The 23,808-nt window shown below is 34.0% G+C and overlaps 1 protein-coding gene across 6 annotated transcripts in view; it reads right to left on the bottom strand.

Annotated features, from left to right (window-relative positions):
- ANKS1B (ankyrin repeat and sterile alpha motif domain containing 1B) overlaps positions 1-23,808 on the bottom strand; it is a 1,093,604-nt gene that overhangs the window by 919,396 nt on the left and 150,400 nt on the right. For all 6 annotated transcript variants that reach the window (XM_063076110.1, XM_063076111.1, XM_063076113.1 and 3 more), the window contains exon 2: positions 8,479-8,559. In XM_063076110.1, the coding sequence (XP_062932180.1) occupies positions 8,479-8,559 (81 nt within the window). The remainder of the gene's footprint in view (positions 1-8,478; positions 8,560-23,808) is intronic.

Raw genomic sequence — 23,808 nt, 5'->3', positions numbered from 1 at the left:
TTTGAAAAACAAGAAATTCTCTAAAATTCTAAAATAAATGTGGTTGATGGGATCACAAGGAAAAAATTTCCATTTCCCAGAAGCAAAACAAAATATCAAATTAAATTTAATAATAATCCAATTTTAATAACTACAGTATTTTGCAGCTTGAAGCTAATATAGTCAACCCTCATATCCATGGGTTCCACATCCATGGATTAAACCAACCTCAGATAGAAAACACTCCAAAAAAAAACGTGTCTGGACTGAATATGTGCAGACATTTTTTTTGGTCATCATTCCCTAAACAATACAGTATAACAACTATTTACATAGCATTTACATTATATTAGGTATTACAAGTAATCTAGTGATGATTTAAAGTATACAAGAGGATGTGCATAGGCTATCTGAAAACACTATGCCATTTTATCAGGGACTTGGACATCTGCAGATTTTGATATCCTCTGGAGGTCCTGGAACCAGTACCTCATGGAAACTGAGGGACAACTGTACATGGAAGTTCAGGTAAAAACAGGAATTCTAAAAGTATTGATTTTTGCTACTATATTTAATTTGTATTCATTTTCTGATAGTTATAGATACACTTTTGATTAAAATGAAATATCTTCCAAGAAATTCAGTATGTTCTGAGCAAAATTAAATAATTGGTAAGATTCAACATTCAAACTTCTTTGCCTCAACACAAGATTCCCTATAATCAAATTACTACTAAAGATGTCTATTTTGTTCTATCCTCCTTTGCTTGTTGGTAGAGTTCAAAGATCTTCAAAATAAATGCAAATCATCTTCACATGAATGCAAAATTAACAAACTAATGAAACTCTCAAATTCAATAAGGCCCTTTTGATTTCAGATTTCTTGAATCTTTTACTTCTCTTTAATGGGAATAAAGTTGCAGATGTGTTTGACATGGTCAAAACACTTCAGTACAGGAGTTCCAGTCAAGATGGCAGAATAGATGGTCCCCAGCATCACTCTCTCCCACAAATCAACCAATTTACAACTATAAAAATGTAACAACAGCCAAACGGGCTGCTGGAGCTCAGGGGAAGAGGAGGAGAGACCTATGAAGCTCATGAAGGGAGAGAAGCCATAATGAGAGAAAGAAAAAACTGCTCAGAGTGTTTCTGGCCATGGCCGCTTTAAATGGAGTTCATGAAGGGGAAGAAGCTACAATGAGAGAAAGAAAAACTACTTGGAGTGTTTCAGGCCACGGTTGCTTTAAGGCTTAAACTGCTTGAGCACATGGAGCAGGAGCCAGCAGAAGTGCAGCTGTGCCCTTCAGATGGAGTTGCTTGAGGCGGCAGGGGAGAAGGGGGCCTTTGTGGCCCCCAGGACAGCAAGACCACTTATAGGGTTCCTGTGGACTCACATAGGAGTGAGGAGCCAGAACAGCTGAAAAAGGGGAGCCATTTAGAGGCTGGTGAGACATCACAAGGGACTGGCACAGGGCCTGCCCCATGGGAAATGTTTGGACATGCTCCAAACATTTGGCAGTGGGGGAGACAGGCCCACCAGGAGAACACTGGGACACAAGAAGGACAGCCGATCCACCCCACAGTCAGCGCAGAACCACTCAGAGGAGACTGGTAGGGAATGCAGAATTGCATGGGGTGCAGTTTGATGAAAAGATTCATGCCCAGATCAGAGTTTCTACACAACCTAGGTGCAGCCGGTCTCTGGAGAGCCGGAAGTACCTAGGAGGTCAACTATTAAACCCTGAGCTACACAAAAAGTCTTCCCTAGGGAAGCAGCAGCAAAGCAGCAATTAGCTCTACAACACAGCTCAAGTACTGGTTCCCACAGTAAGTTTTAGAAGCAAGCAAAGGACAAAAAATTAGTTCTGGCCCAGGCACACTTCCAGCACCTCAGGGTCTGCCAGGGGACCTGAGGCATGGAGTTGTGGACCAGACCATATGCCCATGACCATGCACACTGCCAGGGCCTCGGGGCCCACCTGGGGACCCGGGGCATGGATCTGTGGACCAGACCCCACCACCCACAACCAGGCACACCACCAGCGCCAAGGAGCATGCCAAAAACATCACCTCCATGCAGGTGGCCCACCACAGCTACCAAAGTAACCATAGCTGCGATGAAAGTGGCTAGACATCACAACCACCATGCAGATGGTCTGCAAGCCATTGGAATGCACTGATACAAGGAGAGTCACCAGCAGAGACCAAAGAAAAGAATAGGATGTCTCTTTCCAAAAAGCCCATTCCAGAGTGACAGAAGAAACATCTGCTCTGTGATAATATTGGGGGACCTGAACACACCTCTCAGCATTGGACAGATCATCTAGGCAATAAGTCAATGGAGTAACCATTACTCTTTCAGAGGAAGAGAAGAAATCTAGGGTTATCAGTGGCAGGAGTGGGGAGGGAGAGGAGGATAGGGAGAGATTGGACAAGGGGCATAAAGAATAAGTACAATTTGTAACAATACACATACTAGTAATATTGATTTGATCAACATATGTCAACACTGAATCCCAAAAATATGTATAATCAATTATGATTCAATAAAAAAAAAAAAACCCACAAAACATTGGTTGCATATCGGGAGAGAGAGAGAAAAAAAAGCATTTGAGGACTGTGTGAAGAAATCTTTAAAGTTCATGCCAACTAGGAGAATCCATTATGAGATCAAATGATGTTCGTTCCTCAGGACCCAAACATCACAGGGCCTTTTCCTAAGGAGTTTCTTTCTCCTGAAATGTCATCTTTCCAGAGCTGATCAAGTACCCGTCATGACTGAGCACACCAACCACTCAAGGGTCACCTTCTCGGCATGGTCTTCCCTGACAACCTTAGCTGTATGAGTTGTCCCTTCTCTGAGCCTAGTCTCTCTCCATTGTAGCAGCCTCTTATGTAATTTCTATGTTGACTTATCACTAGTAATCCAGTTTGTATGTCTGTTGTGTGTCTAGGTTTCTTGCACCTAAAACTTAACTGTGCTCAAAAAACATTTCTTGAAGAAATAAATGGTATGGCACTGAGGCAGAGTCAAAATGATGAAATAGATCTATTGAATAGTTTTTCATGATTATAGTTCATTTTAAAACACACACACACAATAGAAATGCTAGACAAATATACCTCATAGAACATACAATTTACAAGACTAGTGAGTTGGGAGTGAAGGATGAAAGTTTTGAAGCCATCTACATAGACAGCCTGTGTTCAGTGAGCTGCTTAATAATGTTTTAAGTTTCACAATCCGGCTGGCTGGTTAGCTCAGTTGGTTAGAGTGCAGTGTTATAACACCAAGGTCAAGGGTTCCAATCCCCATATCAGCCAAATGCCAAAAGAATAAAAGATTTCACAATGTCAACTCTTGTCATGCATTAAAACTTCATAAATGATTCAGAGCTTTGTTTTTTAAGATCTCTGTTAAAACTAGTATATCAATTGGTATCTCTAAAAATATTAACGATATGTCTTATGGCAGCATATTTTAAATATGCTTTGTTCCTATTACTTCCCTGGTGATGGGAGGACCAATGGGTTTCAATGACTAGAGTTGTAAAATTAATAGGAGAACATGGAGTTGAAAGAAACTTCTAGATTTTAAGCTATTAACATGACCATGAAATAAATTTACTACTCTGCCATAAAAAAGAATAAAATACTCCCATTTGCAACAACATGGATGAACCTGGAGAAACTTATGTTGAATGGAACAAGCAAAGCACAGAGGGATAAATACTGCATGTGCTCACTCATATGTGGGAGCTAAGAGAGAAAGAAGGAAGGAAAGAAAGACCATAGTAGTGCTCTGATCCAACAAAGGGAGGGAACATTCCTAGGGCTACAAATTGGAGTGGAAGGGAAAAGAGGAGGAGGAGGGAGGTTGGGGGATAATTGGGAGGGGACAAAGGGTACAAAAGTAATTTCTGGTAACGGGTATGCCCCCAGTATGAATCTGGTCCTCACATCATGGGCAGAAGAGGGGACAATCAGCTTTGTATCTCATGAATATTCATAATAAATAAATAAATAAAACCACATCATCTTTACAATGATGTGTAACACAGAGAAAAAAATAGAGTGAAAACTTTTAAAAAGTTAAGTTGTATATACCTGTAAATGAAAATTTTTATTTAAGATGGATGATAAAGACATTTTGTGCTAAAAAAAAAAAAAAAAAAACACTTCAGGACAATACATTGTATTTTCTAGCTGAAGCTTTTTTACATACTGAATTCACTCTCACAGATTTCTAGATTACAGAGTGAATGACGGAAAATTTTAAATAGTTGATATCCTTATACAAGAAAGAATCAATCAGACCAAAGATGCGTCTAGTTATTCAAAGAGCAACTTCAGAGACCAGATTATAGAATCATTAGAGGAGGTACCCATTTTCATTAAGAAAGGGCAACAACATGGATGGACCTTGAGAGAATTATATTAAGTGAAACGAGTCAGGCACAGAAAGAGAAATACCACATGTTCTCACTTATTGGTGGGAGCTAAAAATTAATATATAAATTCACACACACACACACACATACACACACACACACACACACAAACCGGGGGGGGGGAAGAAGATATAACAACCACAATTACTTGAAGTTGATGTGACAAGCAAACAGAGGGGACATTGGTGGGGGGAGGGAGAGAGGGAGGAGGGAGGGAGGTTTTGGTGATGGGGCAACAATAATCAGCCACAATGTAGATCAACAAAATAAAATTTAAAAAAATAAATAAATAAAAATAAAATGGAAATTTAAAAAAAAAAAAAGAGCAAATCAAAAATACAGAGAGTTTACCATCAGGATTCTAGATCCAGTTTGATATACAATCTGGATTACAGGTAATGAGTCTAGGAAACATTAAATACTTAAAGAAACAGAAGCAAGAATAGAAAATAACCCCACACATATCAAAGAATACACATATTTCAAAGATACAATAACAAATTGATATTTTCCAAAACAGTATCTAAGAATCACAATACAATTTAATAGCATAAGACTGAAAAATAAGGAGCAATTTGTTAAATAGAGGAGAATTAAAATGAAATATGAATATATAGGTTTAGTAAAAACTTATAGGGAAAGATAAGGTCGTTATTAAAAAATAAAGAATGAAAAAAGTAGAGGAGGATAGGAAAGTCAAGAAGAAGGAAAAGAAGAAAAGAAGGGAGGAAAGTAGAGAAGGAAGGAAGGAAGGAAGGAAGGAAGGCCAGCCAGCCAAATTGCTACTCAGAAGAGAATAAAGAGATTCAAATTTATAGTAAAAATACATGAGACAATGAATCCTCTATATTTTAAAAAGAAAAAGAGAGAGAAATAGATAGGTTTCTACCCTATCTACTGAAATCATTCATAATTGTTACCATTAGATTTTGTTATATTGACCACGTTTTTTTCTATCACTTGAAGGTAATAATTTTCAATCTTGTAATTAATTACAAATGACCTAAGAAATTACCAGTAGAAGACATTTTGTATTTTGCCCTGATCTGACTAATTGAAGACAAATCATTCAATATGAAATACAAGGTATTTCAGGTACAAAATGCTGCTCCATTTGTGGATTAATAGCATTGTATGATGGTTAACTTTAGATGTCAAACTGACTAGATTAAGGGTAAAGCATTATTTCTGAGTATGTCTACAAGGATGTTTCCAGAAGAGATTAGCATGTGGGCCTGAATGGACTAGGTGGGAAAGACCTTCTCTCAATATGGGTGGACACAATAGAATCTGCTGAGGGCCCAGAGAGAACAAAAACAGAAGAAAAGGTAAATCTCTCTCTCTATCCACTGGAGCTGGGATACACACTCCTCTGTCTGAGGACAGCAGAACTCAAGATTTTTCAGACTTTGGGTTCCAGTACTATTATACCAGTGGCACCTCTGGGCTCTCAAGCCTTAGCCTCGGACTGAGAATTACACTCTCGGCTTCCCTGGTTCTGAGGCTTTTGGACTTGGACTGAGACACACTACCAGCATCCAGTTTGCAGACGGCCTATCATGGGACTTGTCAGCCTTCATAACAGCATGAGCCAATTCCCCTAATAAATCCACTCTCATAATTTCTACATACAAATCCTGTTGTTTCTGTCTCTCTGGAGAACCCTGACTAATATACAATGATAAACAAGCGCTCCCAATAAAACCTACAAAATAAGAGGAAATGGGTGGGTTTAATTTGCAGTATGAAGGCCTTAGATTACATATTGGCAGTAGAGAAAAAGCCTGTTCTCAAAGCGAAAAAATGAACTATAGGATGCTGAACATTACTTCAAACTCTATGATTCCATGAACTTTAGACTAGAAATTATGTTTATGGAAACAATGTAGAGCAGATGGAAACAACAGTATACATACCAAAGATGTATTTCTATGCGACTATTAAGGCTTGCTTGGGAAGAATACAACATAATCAATTGTTAATTACCTATGCTAAGTGAGAATAGCAAAGGCAAAGAAAAAAAATACCACTCTTCTCCAGCTCTGAGATATATTTTGTAACATTTTTTTTCTCCTCAAATATCTTAAGCCAATATTAAAATTAGCATTCCACATGAACATACTGCTTGATAATAATGGGAGTAAACCCAAAAATATATCACATGAGAGAGAAAAGCCAGAAAGAGTTTAGCTACAAAGCAGAGAGAACACAGAGTATTGGTAAAAGCATAGACTTGGAACTGGATTATCTAGGCTATAGACACAACCCCACCCTAATATCTAAGTGACCACTAAGTTGCTTATCTAGAACAACCTTGTTTCTTCATCTCTAAAATGAGGGAGATGAGGGGGGCTGGATAGAATAAATGACCTCTAGTTGTAAAAGTCCACAGATTATTTAAATATACAAAATCAAGAAATGTATATTATATATGAAAATCCAAATCTCAGAATTGTAGCATCATGGTACACAACTGAGTCACAAATAATACTAATATGGTATATCATAAAATGTTATAATTGGAAGGAACAATGAAGTATATCCAGCCAGTGTATTCAATACATTGAACCGAGGCCTAGAGGTGTTAAGTAAATGGCTCAAGGTCACACAACTAGCAGAGATGGGGAGATAGGACTAGAATTTTCCTGCTTTTTTCCAATGTCCATATGATGACAGTGAGTAAAATCTAACTAGGAAGTGTTAAAATAGTATAAATGAGACCTTCAGATGAAAACAGAGATATATAATTCTCACAGAATATCTGCAATAATATGTATCTTAAAAGATATCTAGTCAAATCCCATGTCTCTTTATGATAATCTTAATGACTGCTCTCCAATGTGCTTAAATTATCTTCACTTCCTAAATTGCCAATAGGAACCAAAAATTATGCAACGAGCCACAGGAAAACATGTCTCAATGGTTAGAACTTCACAGGCTGTCATGCATAAATCAATAATGTTTATTGAATACTTCACTGAAAATTAGGAGGAATGTGAATGCTAATCTACTCTGGGATATTATGACTAAGTTCCTTAAATCTCAATTCACAGAATAAATGAAATGTTAGATGGGAAAGCAAAACGTAACTAGTATTTCTAAAGCAATAACTACCACATCTAAAAGATTAAGGTGAAAGGAAATGATCCAGATCTGGAAAGACTAACTTGGATCATTCACTCAAAGGAAAAGCAGAGAGGATGGGAAGATACATGAAAAGGGTAATTTTTCTTCTAGTGGGGAAGGACAGAACATCTGACTCATTCAGAGGACTCATCATTCTTGATTCTGTCACTATACCATTAAGTTACCTAACTAAAATCCTGGAAATAAAGTGGTGACTGTGATTACACATTCTTTCACTCTCCATAATGCTTACGGTCATTCCTCCATATACACAGGGAATTGGTTTCAGGGCCCCTTGCAGACATCAAAACCCAAGGATGCTCCAAGTCTCCCAGTCAGCCCTCCATAACTGCAGGGCCAACTGTACTGCCACATTATTTGAGACATAATCCCTTAAGTTAAAGAAACCTTTAGAGTAAAGAAGTTTAAAACCAGAAAGACAATTAGGAATGACAAAGAGAAAGCATTTTTGCTACATTTGACAGTTTCTGAAGTGGTTCATATAAGCACTGATGGCTTATAATGGCAGGAATCGATAAAGATTTCACTCCTAGTGAATATCCCCATGTTGGCTAAAAATAGAGACACCAAAAAAGGTAGGGGATGTGTTGTCAAGTGGTTTTATTCCATCCTGTCCCCAAAGCCACACATGACTAACATGGTCCTGTCACTTCTTCCATTCTCCCTGTATGATATTTGGCTATTTCAGAGCATTTCTCTCAGTTTACACATTGTGCACAATCACCCCCAGCAATATTCCTACCAATTTTTACTTGTCAGTGTTGTTGCCTGACGCCTCTCCAAATTCATCTGAGCCCAGTGGACTCATGGCAACGTGAGAAAGGTATCATCAGACGTAATTAACTTCATCACATGTAACTAAATACACAAGGATTCCAGTCCAAATTAGTGGCACTTACTTATGTCCATTTAAGGCTGCATGGTGTAAAGCAGTGTAACCCGAACTGTCTGTGCAGTTCACATTGGGGCCTCGCCAGATGCTGCAAATAAAGCATAAGCACAGAGTTAACAGTTAAGCAGAATTGTGCTTTGAAAAACAAAAAGAAGTCTAATAGTCCCACAGCCAGCAGCATGTTGCATATGAAAATTTTCGTCATGTAGAAAATGACTGTCATCTTTCATGCATTCCCCTGAGAACAACAACTTTACTTTAACTGATGCAGGGAAATTAATAGGGAAGGTAGCTATCATCAGAAATTATTAGAAAATATGTGTCTGCTGCCATGCATTAAAGTTTGGATCCAAAAATTCTCTATTACTTTCTATCATTTCTTAAATATTGGAAGTAACTAGCATTTAGCTATTATATTCTACACCAAAGAATAAAGATTTATGACTCCTGCCTCCTCCCTTTTAATATACTCATTCTGAAATGGCAGAGATTTATATGTTATGTTTTTGCATTATGAAAAGAATATAAACTCTTCTTGCTATATTATTGCTACCAAGAAAATGTAATCAATATTTCAGACATGAAAATAAAATTGAACATTTGGACTGTTGTAAACCATAAGATCCTAACAATTTTGCAGTTATCATTGATTTTACTATGTAATTTATTCTGAGATAACATGTAAATAAAAGAGTCCATTTTATCTTTGATCACTGCAATTAAAGAAACTATTTTTAGCTTTTAGAAAAATAAGGCATTGAAAGACACTTCCAAAAGCAGAACAAAAAAAGACTTCATATGACGCTTATGATGATATTGAAACTATCAATGATAATCTTTAATGACTAATTCATATATTTACAAAATAGTAAGTATACACCAACCACATGTCCTATATGGGTCCACACTAATGGAAAAGACAGGCACATACATAATCACAAATTACTAAGAAAATTGAGGTAACAGAGAGCACTCAGGCATCTCTAAGAGGAGAATAAATAGCTATTCCAAATGAGAGATCATGACAAACTTAAACTAAGGTGGGACAATAAAAATGAGTAGAATGCACTTTATTGGAGTTAATTAAAAGTAAAATTAAAAAGACATAGGGATCAATTGAAGGAAGGTGGGAAAATGGAAGTCTAGAATGACTCAGACTTCAAGCTTAGATGACTGAAAGGAAAGTAAAACATTAACTAAGATGTGAAATGGACAAAAAGGAGCAAATTTCCTGGGGCGGGGGGGACAATGCAGGATGGAGAGGAAATAATGACTCCTGGTTTGGAGACATTGAATGTTAACTATTTGACATACTAATGTAGAAGTAAGAATTTCCAGAAGGCTATGAACATATATAGTAATTAGAAGCATGACTCTCATGTTAGACCACCTGAGTTCAAACCCTGGCTCTATTACTTGCTGGGGGTAGCCCTGGATAAGTATTTAACCTCTCTGAATTTCAGCTCCTCATCTGTACAATGCAGATGGTAATAGCAGTAGTAGTGTAAAGTGTTGTTATGAGGATCAAATGAATACCTATAAAGCTCTTAGGAAAAGGACTAAAACACAATACTAGTGTGACTATGTTTCTTAGAACATAGTTCAACAAATTGTTAAAACAAATTATTAAATAAAAGATAAAACCATGAAAGTATCTGATATCAGAATCTATAACAGGAAGGCCTCAGTGGACTCAAATACCTCAGTGGAAAATCTATATATGGGGCAAGGTTAAACCTTCTCTCAAGGTTGATAATAATTTAAATCTATCGGTCCCTAATAAAAAATCAAAACTGAGGTGGATGGATAGCTCAATGTATAATGCAACTCAAACTCTGAAAACCTCCCCCTCCTCAAAGTCAGTCTCAGAGAACCTATATGAAAGTATCTAGTGGAAAAAACAAAAATGAGAGTAATGTAGTAACGTAGTTCTATAAGATAGAACTGTGGATGATCAACAAATTTATGGGTCCAACAGAAGGAAAGGGTTATATGAAGGACATTGAGAAGTTTTCCAGGATTGAAACAAAACCAACAGAAAGCCTTATACAATTTAAAAGAGGAAAATGTGCCAAAAAGAAGTAGAGAGGTCAAGTTAGATGTGAAAGAAATAAACAATTTATTTGGTAATTAAGAAGGCCTTAAGACAAATGTCCAAATATAATTAGTCAATTTTAAGGTTTTAACTTTATTTCAACCCAATGGTTCATTTTATTTAATGGTACCTTACCTCCTGAGAATAAAAAAGGTGATAGTTTAACCAGGAAAGTGATAAAATATGCTTATGTTTTATAATTTATCAAGATTATTAAGCTTTTAGCATTTTTAAAAATACCAATCCTTGAAGCATTTTCAATTTCCTACTATATTCTTAGAATGTTTGCACTCTATTGAGCTTGTCCAGTTCCTGCCCTATTCATTTCCATTTTTGTGCCTTTAATCACATTCTTCTACTAACCTATAATAGATTCTTTAACCAATCATATCTTACTGTTCCTCCAAAGCCTAGATCAAGACTCATCTATTCCAGTAAGCTGTTCTCTAAATGCTTAATAAGTAATAATTAATAATTAATTACTAATTAATTTGTGCTAAATTATACAAATAAAAATAATTAAAGGATTGTTTTTAATGAACAAATAAACCACAGATGAAACAGAAGTATTAAAACAAATACAATGTACCTACTTAAAACTACCTATGGAATCATAAAAAATAATCCCAAAGGGAGAAAAAAAGAACAAAGAATAGAAGGGACCAATAGAAAGCTAAAAGTAAGATGGTAGATTTAAACACAAACACAACAATAATTACTTTAAGTATAAATGGTCTAACCACACAATTTATAAAAGAAAGATTGTCAGATTAGATTTACAATGCAAGACCTGACTATATGCTCACTACACGAAACACATCTTAAATACCAAGACATAAACAGATAAAATGTAAAAGGATAGAAAAACCATACTAACACTAATGAAAAGAAAGCTGAAAGACTATATTAACACTGGACAAACTAGATTTTAGAACAAAGAATATTACATGAGATAGAGTTATTTCATAATGATAAAGGGGACAGTTTATCAAGAGGACATAACAATCCTAAACATGTTTCACATCTTACAACAGAACTTCAAATACATGAACCAAAAACTGATACAACTGCAAAAAGAAAAAGACCTATCCACCTGTATTTAAAGATTTAAACATCCCTCTCTCAATAATTGATAGAATAAATAAGCAGAAAATTAGTAAAAGCTTGAATAAGACTATCAACCCAACTGAAATTAATAGAACACTATACCTGATAACAGCAGAATAAACATTCTTGGCAAGTGAACACAAGACAATTACCAAAGTATACCATACTGTGGGTCATAAAAAAAAGTCTCAATAAATCTAAAAGGATTAAAATTATACAAAATGTCATCTCTGATACTAGTGGAATTAAATTAGAAATCAGTAACAGAAAGGTATCTAGAAAACCCCCAAATATTGGAAACTAAATAACACATAAAGATGATATCAAAAGTGGAATTGGAAAATATTTTGAACTGAAAGAGGAAAATGACATTCCATACCAAAACTTTTAGGATGCAGCTAAAACAGTACCTAAAGGAAACTTTATAGCATTAAGATGACAATATTACACCAGAAAAAAGGTACCAAACTGATGATGTCAGCTTCCACTTTAAGAAACAGAAAAAAAGGAGCATATTAAGCCCAAAATAAGCAGAAAAAAGGAAAAAATAAAGACTGTAGTAAAAGTTAAGAAATGGAAAATAAGACAACAATAGAGAAAACCAATGAAATGAAAAAAGATTCTTTAAAAAAATCTTATAAAATCAATAAATCTAAAGCCAAATTGATCAAGAAAAAAACAGGAGACACAAATTACCAATATTAGAAAGAGGTAATATCACAACATATTCCATAGATACTAAACAGATAGTAGAAGCATATTATGAATAACTTTATACCAATAAATTTTAAAAAACAGATGAAATGGACAAGTTCCTTGAAAGACATAAACCACCAAAACTCACTCAAAAAGAAATATATTATCTGATGGTCCTATATCTATTAAACAAATTAAATTTGAATTTGTAGTTAAAAACATTCCCTACAAAATGAAACAAAACCTTCAGGCCCAGATGGCTGCAATGGGGAATTCTGACAGGCATTTAAGGAAGAAATAATACCAATTCTATGAAAACTTTTCCAAAATATTGAAGATATACACATACTTTGGAAAGTATACACATACTGCCCAACATTCTTGCTATGTGAACAGCATTCTATGAGGCCAAATGAAGACATTATGACAAAAGTAAACTATAGATCAATAAACCAATCATGAACATACATGCAAAAATTCTTAAAATAATAGCAAGTTAAACCCAACAATATATAAAAAGGATACTATATTATGAGGAAATGAAGTTTATCCTAGTAATGCAAGTTTGTTTTAACATTCATTATTTACCATATTAACAGATAAAAAATAAAAATCATATGATTTCCCGAACATACAGAAATAATACTTGACAAAATCCAACATTAGTTCCTAATAAAAACTATTAGTAAACTGGTAATAGAAGAAAACATTAACCTGGCTAAAAAAAAATCAACAAAAAATCTACAGCTATTTAAAATTTACAGAATACTCAATAATGAAAGACTGAATGCTTTTCCTCTAAGATCAAGAACAAGGCAAAGATGTCTGTTCGCCTCACTTCTATTAAACATTTTACTGGAGATACTAGCAAATGTAGTGGCTAGCAATACAGTGACAAAAAAAGAAGAGAAATAGAAGGCATCAAGATTGCAAAAAGCAAAGAAAATCTGTCTTGAAGACAAAACAATCATATATGCAGTAAATCCTATGGAATCTACAAAAAAGGCACTAAAATGAAAAAGTGTGTTTAATTAGAGAAAGCTGTGTGAAAAGTAAACTGAACTGTCTTTGCAATGCTTCTGTAAATCGAAAATTATTTCAAAATAAAAATGTTTTAATAAAGAAAAGTTTACTCCAAAAAAAGCAACCAAATAAAGTGAGTTTAACAAGGTTGCAAGATATAACTCAAAATACAAAAATCAACTGTATTTCTATATGCTAGCAAAGAACAATTAGAAATTAAAACTTTTTAAAAATATTATTTACAACAAATAGCATTTCATGAAAATGTGAAATACGTAAAAATAAATTTGACAAAAGATGTGCAAACCTCTACACTGAAAACTACAAAATATTGCTGATAGAAATTAAAGTGAACTTAAGCAAATTGTAAGATATACCAATTTAATAGATCAGAAGACTCAATATTGTTATGATGTCAATTCTTCATAAATTGATCACTAGATTCAATATAATTAAATCAAAATCCCTGCAAGTTTTTTTGTAGAAATTGACTAATTGATTTTAAAATTCATGTGGAAATACAAAGGACTTAGAATAATCAAAGTAACTTTGAAAAAGAAGAACAAAGTTGGAGATTTACAGTACCTGATTTCAAGACTATGATAAAACTACAGTAAATAAGACAGACAGTGTGGTATTGAAGTAAAGATAGATAAATAGAATGGAATGTGGGAATAGAGTCCAGACAGACCCACACATATATGCAATTGATTTTTCACAAAAGTACAATGGAAATTCATTAAAGAAAAGATAGTCTTTTCAAAAAACAGTGTTAGAACAAATGGATATCTTTAGGCCAAAATGAATAAAGTATTGATCCACACCTTGCCACATCATATACAAAAATTAACTAAAAATGTATCATAGATCTAAAAGTAAACCCTAAAACTATAAGACTTTTACAAAAGTACATAGGAAAAAAATCTGTGACTTTGGGTTAAGCAAAAATTTCTTAGATACCGCATGAAAAACACCAACCCACACAGGAAAATTTGACAAATTGGACTTCATCGAAATTAAGAGTTTCTGCTCTTAAAAGACATTGTTAAGAGAATAAAAAGGAAGCGAACTAAAAAAACATTTATAAGTCAAATTTTCTGACATATTCTTAGACCCCAAATAGATAAGGAACCCTCAAAATGTACTAATAAAAAAAATCAACAACCCAGTAAAAAAGTGGGTAAAAGATTTGAACAAATATTTCCACAAAAATTATATGCATATGGCTAGAAAGAATATGAAAAGATGCTCATCATCTGTCTTTAGAGAAATGCAAATTATAATTACAGTGATAAGAAGACAAACCAAAAATGAAAGTAAAAAATTACAAAATACACCTCAGAAATAAACAGGATCATAAGAGACTATTACGAACAATTATAATCCAACAAATTGGATAACCTAGATGAAATGAATAAATTCCTAGAAAAGTACAACCTACCAAGATTAAGTTAGGAAGAACTAGATAGCCTGTAAAGACCAATGATAAAGAGACTAAACAAGTCATCAAACACCTTCCAACAAAGAAAAGCCCAGGACCAGATGGATTCACAGCTGAATTCTATCTAACCTTCAAAGAAGAATACCAATACTTCTTTATCTCTTCAAAAAATAGAGCTAAAGGGAATACTTCCAAACATATTTTATGAGGCCAGCATCACCTTGATTCCTAAAGCAAGGATAAAAGCATCACAAGAAAAGAAAACTACAGGCCAACTTCTCTAATGAACATTGATGCAAAACTCCTCAATAAAGTATTAGCAAACTGAATCCAACAACACATCAAAAAGATTATACATTATGACCTGCAAATCAGTCAAGGTATACATCATATTAACAGATTGAAAGATAAAAACCACATGATCATCATAATTGACGTGGAAAAAGCACTCAACAAAGTTCATTATCCTTTTTTGATAAAAACTGTTAACAGTTTTAGAATTAAAGTTCAATATAATAAAAGCCATTTATAAAAAACTCATAGCTAACATTATAATCAATGGGGAAAAACTGAAAACTTTTCCACTAAGATCCAGTACAAGGCAAGGATGCCCTCTCTTGCAGCTTCTATTCAACATAGTATTGAAGTCCTAGCAAGAACAATCAGATAAGAAAAAGAAAACACATACGAATCAGGAAGGCAGAAGTAAAATTATCACTATTTGCAGATCACATGTTCTTTAAAAAAAACCCAAAGTTTCCACCAAAAAAAAGTCTGCTAAAACAAATAAATGAATTCAGTAAAGTTGCAGGACACAAAATCAACATACAAAAGTCAGTAGCATTTTTAAACACAAATAATGAACTAATTAGGAAAGAAATCAAGAAAACAAGCCCATTTATAATAGCATAAAAATAGAAAAACACCTAGAAATAAACCAAACCAAGGAGGTGAAAGATATGTACACTTAAAATTATAAAACATTGATGAAAGAAATTGAAGGTGACACAAATAAATAGAAAGATATCCCATGCTTATGGATTGGAAGAATTAATATTGTTAAAATGTCCATACTACCCAAAACAATATACAGATTCAATGCAATTCCCTTAACAATCCCAATAGCATTCTTCACAGAAATAGAAAAAACAATCCTAAAATTTATATAAAACATAAAAGACCCTTAATAGCCAAAACAATTCTGAGAAAGAAAAAGTTGGAGGCATCACACCTCCTCATTTCAAACTATATTACAAAGCTATAGTAATTAAAATAATATGCTGCTGGCATAAAAACAGACACATAGACCAGTGGAACAGAAAAGAGAGCCCAGAAATAAATCCAAACATATACAGTCAACTAATTTTTGATAAGGACACCAATAGGGCACAATGGAGAAAGGATAGTCTCTTTAATAAGTGATGCTGGCAAAACTGAATTTACACATACAAAAGAATTAAACTGGACTCTGAACTTATACCATACACAAAAATCAACTCAAAATTGATAAAAGGGCCTGGCCAGTTAGCTCAGTTGGTTAGAGCACAGTGTTGATAACACCAAGGTCAAGTGTTAGGATCCCCTTACTGGCCAAGCCCCTAACCAATAAAAAAACTAAAATGAATAAAAGAGCTAAATATAAGACCAGAAACTATAAAATTCCTGGAAGAGAACATAGGAGAAAAGCTCTTGGACACTGGCCTTTGCAATGATTTTTCAGATATTACACCAAAAGGTCAGACCACAAAAGCAAAATAAATAAATAGAATGACATCAAATTTAAAAGTTTCTGCACAGCAAAGGAAACAATCAACAAAATGAAATGGAAGTCTATGGATTAGGAAAATAATATCTGCAAACCATTTATCTAATAAGGGGTTAATATTGAAAATTTATAAAGAACTCATACAACTCAATAGTGGAAAAACAAACATCTAGAATAAAAAATGAGCAAAGGACCTAAATAGACATTTCTCCAAAGAAGACATAAAAATAGCCAACAGTATATGAAAAGGTGCTCACCATCATTATTATCAGGGAAATGCAAATCAAAATCACTATGAGATACCACGTCATACTCATTAGGATGGCTGTTATCAAAAAGTCAAAAGATAACGAATGTTGGCAGAGGTATGAAGAAAAGGGAACTCTTACACATTGTTGGTGGGAATGTAGATTGGTACAACCATTATGGAAAACAGTATGGAGGTTTGTAAAGACATTTAAAATATGACAGTACTTCAAAAAGTTCACAGAAAGATTCATATTGTCTTTTAATTCTATTTTTCCACAAATTTTTTGAAATATCCTGCAGAACTACCATATGTCCCAGCAATCCCTCTTCTGGGTATATACCCAAAGAAAATGAAATCAAAACCTGGTAAAGATATCTGCACTTCCATGTTCATTGCAGTATTATCCACAATAGCTAAGATAGGAAATAACCTCAGTGTTTGTCAGTGACTGAATGGATAAAGAAACTGTGGTACATACATACAATGGTATATTATTCTTCCCTAATAAAGAACAAGGTTTTGCCATTTGCCACAACATGGATGGATGAGTCTGGAAGACATTATGCTAAGTGATATAAGCTAGACACAGAAAGAAAAATATTGCATGATCTCATTTACATATGAAATTTTTAAAAATCAAATATACAGAGACAAAGAACAAAACATTGGTTATGGTCCAGGGGGAGGAAACGGGGAGATATATGTCAGAGGATACAAAGTAGCAGATATGTAAGATGAGCAAGTCTAGAGATCTAATGTATAACATGAGAACTATGAGTAATAAAAGTGTACCATATATGGGATTTATGTTAAATGAGTAGAATGTAGCTGCTCTTGCCACAAAAACAAAACAAAACAAAATGATAACATGTGAGATGATAGATATGTTAATTTGCTTCGCTATAGTAACCTATTTTATTATCTATATGTGTCCCATAACATCATATTTATACCTTAAATATAAGCAATAAAATTCATTTTTTTAAAAATTATGAGATACTACTACATATCTATCAGAATCGATGTCATTAAAAAGACTTCACACACCTATGTGGACAGCCATATAATCAACCAGAACTCTCATACACTGGTGGTAGGCATGTAAAGTAGTACAATCCCTTTGGAAAACAATTACAGTTTCTTAAAAACTTAAACATACGACTACTATACAATCCAGCCATTCCACTCTAGGTATATAGTCAAGGAAAATAATACTATATGTCCACTCATGTAGAGTATGCATAAAGCAAATGTATTTCACAGGGCCTGGTTTTCCAAAGCCTTGTAGTTTCAAATATTGACCTTACAAAAAAAAAAGGAAATTTTCCCAAGGCTATATAGTCTCTATTGTAAGATAAAGAGCTGTAACACAGCAAGGCTGCTGGTTCAAAGACAGACAAGTTACTGGTTGATATGTAAAGATACTGGGAACCTGTTGTAGGGAGAAAGAATGTTTGCTAAGATCAAGCTTTTGTTGGTGGATCACTTAATTGTCTTATAGAATGTCATCTGTCTTATTTTACTGAAAGTTACCAGCCTGTATTGTTAAAACTAAAACCCCACCTGTGTTCTCTTCCTGTAACTTCCTGGTCTGGAGAATAAATGCAGGAAGAGAACCCCAACTCATGGTTAATTTCCTAAATGGAAGGTATGCCTCTACCTTAAGGATTCTGGGAGATTATCCTTTTGGGGGCTTCTCACTGCTCAAAAGAGATGGGCTTTGAGTAATCTTTGGCAGCTCCGTCACCCAGGGGAAAAGGGGTGACAAATCTGTGGGAGGCAAAGCAACACACTCAAAGACTTATACATGAATTTCTTAACAGCCTTATCTGCTAACAGCCCAAAACTGCAACAACCAAAATGTCCATTAGCCGGTGAACAGATAAACAAATTGTGATATATCCATACATACTCGGAAATAAAAGGAATGAAATATTAAAGTACCCCAAAACCTTGGCTGAAAATCTAAATGAATTAGATTCTCCAATTCCCTCCCATTCTCTGAACAGCAGAGTAACTGCCCTTCCACCTCCTGAGCAGAACTGGAGATATAGTCTCTGGCATGGACAAAATGCACAATTTCTGGGCTAGAGGAAAACAGGCACAATTGAGGGCAGAGGTGCCAACTAAAACTAGGATACTAAGTGAATGTTTACATACTGAATATTGAAACCCTTAAACTTCTTCCCTGTCTGGGCTTCTAAAATGCCAATAGCCAGTCTTGTACACTCCAGGCAGTACACTGAAATATTCTTATTTACAAAAATACAACCCAAGAGAATTTAAATATACTGACAGTGAGGGTTTCCTCAGTGGAACCCAAATGGGGAAACCTACACCAACCTATGGTAAAGCTAGTGTGCTAGGAAGTATTTTACAACCAACCCTGCAAAAACATGTGGGGCAGCAGGGTAGGGGGAGGCTTGTTCTGTAGCCTTTATCAATTCCTGTGATGTAAATCCTCCCACTTGAGGTTACTTAACTCAGAGGTGCAAAGAGATGCTTACAACTGTATCTCAGAAGCTGATACAAGTAGATCCAGCATACCACTGAAAAACTACTGTTGACAAGTCCCAACACCATGAACTAAGAGCTTCCCATTAGCTGTTGAAACCTATATTCTCAAACATGAATATATAACCAAAGACAACCAGTCATCTGAGGAAAGCTTCTTTTATCAAAGAGGCCAAAATAATTTTTTTTTTTTAAAAAAAAGCAACATACTACATAAAAAAGAAAATGGGAGAAAATTTGGACTATGCAGGGAGAAGAAATTTTCAAAAGTAATACCATTAGTAGCCTCTAAACATAAGAAAAAATAAAGAGTGTAAGAATTCAATAAAAAAGAAAATTAGAGATAAAAAGGAGTTCTCAAATAGAGGTAGATAGGAAGAATAAATTTTGATGTTCTAGGATGAGTAGAGCTAATAATATTATATTGTACATTTCTAAGTAACTAGAAAAGAAGATCTTGACTATAATCACCAGAAGCAAAAGATAAACGCTATCTACCCTAAGTGAATGATTGTACAATATATGCATGTATTAAAACAACACACTGCAACCTCAAAAATACGTACATTTAAATTTTAAAACGAAATAAAAAAATTTTTTTAAATAATATGAAATGATAGCAGAAATTTAAAACTCAGTAGAACTGAAAATAAAGTGGACAAAATATCTCAGATAATTAGAAAAAAGGCAAACGTAGAAAATAGGAGGGAAATCATAAGAAAAGTAGAGCACCTCTTCAACAGTTACAACATTAAATCCTAGAGGTTCTTAAAGTCAAAAGGCAGAAAACAGTAGAGAAAACAACGAAAGAAATCATTTATAAAAAGTTATCAGAACCGAAGGACATTAATTTTCAAACTGAAAAGTACACAGGTAGCTTTGATAAAAAATGAAAACTTAAAAGAACTAACTAAAGTAAGTCTAAAATATTTGTTTAAATTTCAATCAGATAAACCAAAGTTGTAAAACACTAATTCTCTTAATTTAAATTTTTCCTCTTTCAACTTTAGTGATACTATCGACTCTTCAGTATTCCGGGATTCTAGAATGAAGATAAATTATTTATAACTATTACTTCTACTTCAACCTGCAACCTTCAATTATTAGCATACACTCACCAAGCTCTTACTATGTGCAAGAAAATACAACAGGTCCAAGAAATATAAAAATGAATAAGATAAAGTTTCTGCCTCCAAAGATCTTGCAATCTAATTAGAAAAATATATACAGAGAAATTACAGTACAAGCAGTAAGTACAGTGCATACAGCATAGCAAATAGCCAAAAATTGTTTCAGTCTTTCTATTCTTCCCATAAAATAAATACTACAATAGAAAAATCTGTAACTTCCTAAATTAATGTATCTGTTTAAGGCAATTCCAATAAAAATATCTATGGAATTTTTTAGGGAAAAATGACTAACAGTTATAAATTGTATCTAGAAGAATTTTCAGGAAAAAAAATTGTGAAATAAAAGGCAATAATGGGATCTATATACCACTAATCATTAAAACATACTATAAAACAATATCAAAAAAAGTTATCCTAGTGCCAGAATAGAGAGACCAATGAATGCAAGAGAACCCCTAAAAACATATCAATAATACATATAAAAATAAAGTTGACATTGGAAAGAAGCAGGAAAACAAAAAAAACATCTAATAAAGTCCTGAGAAAAATGTTTTATTATTGGGGAGAAAAATACCATTCAATTCCCTACCTTACATCATTTGGCAAAATTAAACACCACAGGATCTGCCCTTGGCTTCTTCTCAAACCTCATTTCCTACCTCTTTTTCACACACCCTTTTCATACACAGGCCTCCATAAAAACACAAGTATGCTTGTACCTTATGGCTATTGCATTTGAAATTCTCTCTTTCTACAAAGTTTTTCCTCAGATAATCATATGGCTCAATCTTTCTGCTCAAATGCCACTTCTTAAGAGATGCCCTTCCTGATTACTCAGTCAGAAATAGCTCCCTACCATTGTTCTCTTTCCGCTTAGTTATGGGACTTACTACGACTTGACATTATATTATATATTTGATTATTGTCTGTCTCCCCACTAGAATGGAGGCTCCACCACTCTATTTTCAATTCTTAGAGCAGTGACCGGAATATAGTAGGTGCCCAATAAATATTATTAAATATTATTAAATAAAATATAATAAAAATGGTGAATACATATATGAAAAATGTCAACGTCATTGGCAATCAAAGAAAGTGAAAAGATACATACAAGTATATATTTTTTATTAAATTGGAAAAAACAGTCAATAATATTCAGTGATAGGATTCAGAGAAAAAGGCATAATAAACTGGTGGTGAAAATGCAAAAATGTACAATTTTTCTAGAAGACAATTTCACAATACAAATTAAAAAGCCTTAGTAGTATACAAACTTCTTACTTAGAAATTGCACTTTAGAAGAATTATTTTAAGGTAGTAATTCACGATTTATGCAAATATTTAGCTATAAGAGTATTATCACAGTGTGATTTAGAATAGTAAAAATTGCAGAATTATTTTGATATCCAGTGCCCCTTAGAATAGTTATTCTCTCTGCTCTCATCAGCTATATTTCTAATACCGCCTGCCTCCAGATCTTGGTACTCATCTTTCTTCTTATCTAGCAAAAATGCCTTTCCTTTCTTTCTCTCTAGGTCGTTTATATAAGGCCTACAACATAATGTCTTTAAGGCCCACACAGCATAGTGACTTGGGCTCCTACTGATCAGTTCTTTTAGCATATGTCAAACTTTCTGGGAGGAAAGCCCACCAACAGAGTAGCCAGGGCTCCCAGAAAGGATGCAATTCTTTTCAGTTTTATACAATGGCTCAATATACTTGACAGATGAAGATATATTATTACCCTTTTAAAGTAAAAAAATAAAATAAAAACTTAAAACAAAATAGAGGATATTAGGCAATTCACAGAAGAGGAAATGAAAATGGCTAATAAACATTTGAAAATATATTCAACCTTACTTGTGGCCAGATATGTGCAAATAAAACAGTGGTGGTCTATTTTTCTACCATCAGATGAGTATGAATTTTTAAAGAAACCATTGCTGACAAATAATGGAGGCAAAAATGTGAAGAAATAGTCACTCTCCTAGAATGCTGATAGAAGTGTGAATTCCTACGATCTTCTTGAAAAGTAACATGATGATATCTAATAACATTTCAAATGTGAATACTCCTTGATCCAACACCTCCACTTTTTGGAATTGATGTCTATGAAATAAAAGTATTAATATAAACACTACACACAAAAAAATATTTACTGCAGAATTTTAATAGTACAAAAGAGAAAGCTCATGAATGCCCAAAAAATTAGGCTTCATCCATGCCGTGGAATACCATGCAACTACTAAAATAAATAACTTTAATCTATATGTATTGATCTTAAAAATCGACCAACCTATATTAAGTAGAAAAAGCAACTTGCAGAATATTGTGCGTATCTCGATACCCCAAATGCTTTTACTTGTATTGAGTCACTTGTATCCACACAACAAGACAGATGCTATTGTTATTCCCATTGTGCAGATGAGAAATATTTGCATTATCATAGAAAAATACATGCAAAAATACAATATTCGTTCTCTAAATTGTTTGAATACTTGAAATTATCATGTATTTCTTTAAGGAAAATAGGACAATATAAGGGAGAAAAGGTAGGTTTGCTCCAAATTGTGAAGAACCTCATAGTATGTCAAGAAGCTTAGACTTTATTCTGTAGGCAACTTGAAACTGAATGGTTATCAGAAAGATATTAAACATATTTTTGACATGATCAGGTCAGTGTTTTAGAATGAAAGCTTTTGTAACAGGTGGAAGGTGAACAAAGTGAGGGAGTCAGGTTAATAGTCTGTTTTAACAGACCAGGGGAGAAACAAAGAAATTTGAGCTAATGGAGATATAGAAGTAGACAGAGAGAGAGGAGGGAGGAAATTCAAATAGATATGTCTAAAATAAAACTCATGGGTGATGGATCCATATGGATAGGATAAGAGCAAGAGAATGACAGGTTTATACCATGAACAAACTGCACAGATGATAAGATATCTTCATTAGAGAGAACTGCAAGTAGGGGCTGTCAAGTTGGCTCAGCTGGTTAGAGCACAGCCTTGTAACAACAAGGTCAAAGGTTCAGTTCCCCATACCAGCCACTAAAAAGTAAAAGGTCAAATAGAGAGAACTGCAAGAGCAGTGGTATCTTCTGGGAGAAGCCAAGTTTCAGTGAAAGCTGACTAGAACACTATGTTGCTTGGAATACCTCAGGCAAAGGATGAAAAAAAAAATGAGAAAACAGTATAAATTAACTCTAATACATTTTTAAATTTCCTTTATATTATTAGACTTCATAAATATTTAGCAGGGGAAGATACTGATAATTGTAACTAAAATAAGATTCAGGGCTTACAGATTTCATTTACCA

Source organism: Cynocephalus volans, chromosome 12 (genome assembly GCF_027409185.1).
Source record: "Cynocephalus volans isolate mCynVol1 chromosome 12, mCynVol1.pri, whole genome shotgun sequence".
Taxonomy (NCBI): Eukaryota; Metazoa; Chordata; class Mammalia; order Dermoptera; family Cynocephalidae; genus Cynocephalus; species Cynocephalus volans.
The sequence above is the reverse complement of the archived record's forward strand: the minus strand, read 5'-3'. Positions and strand labels throughout refer to the sequence as shown.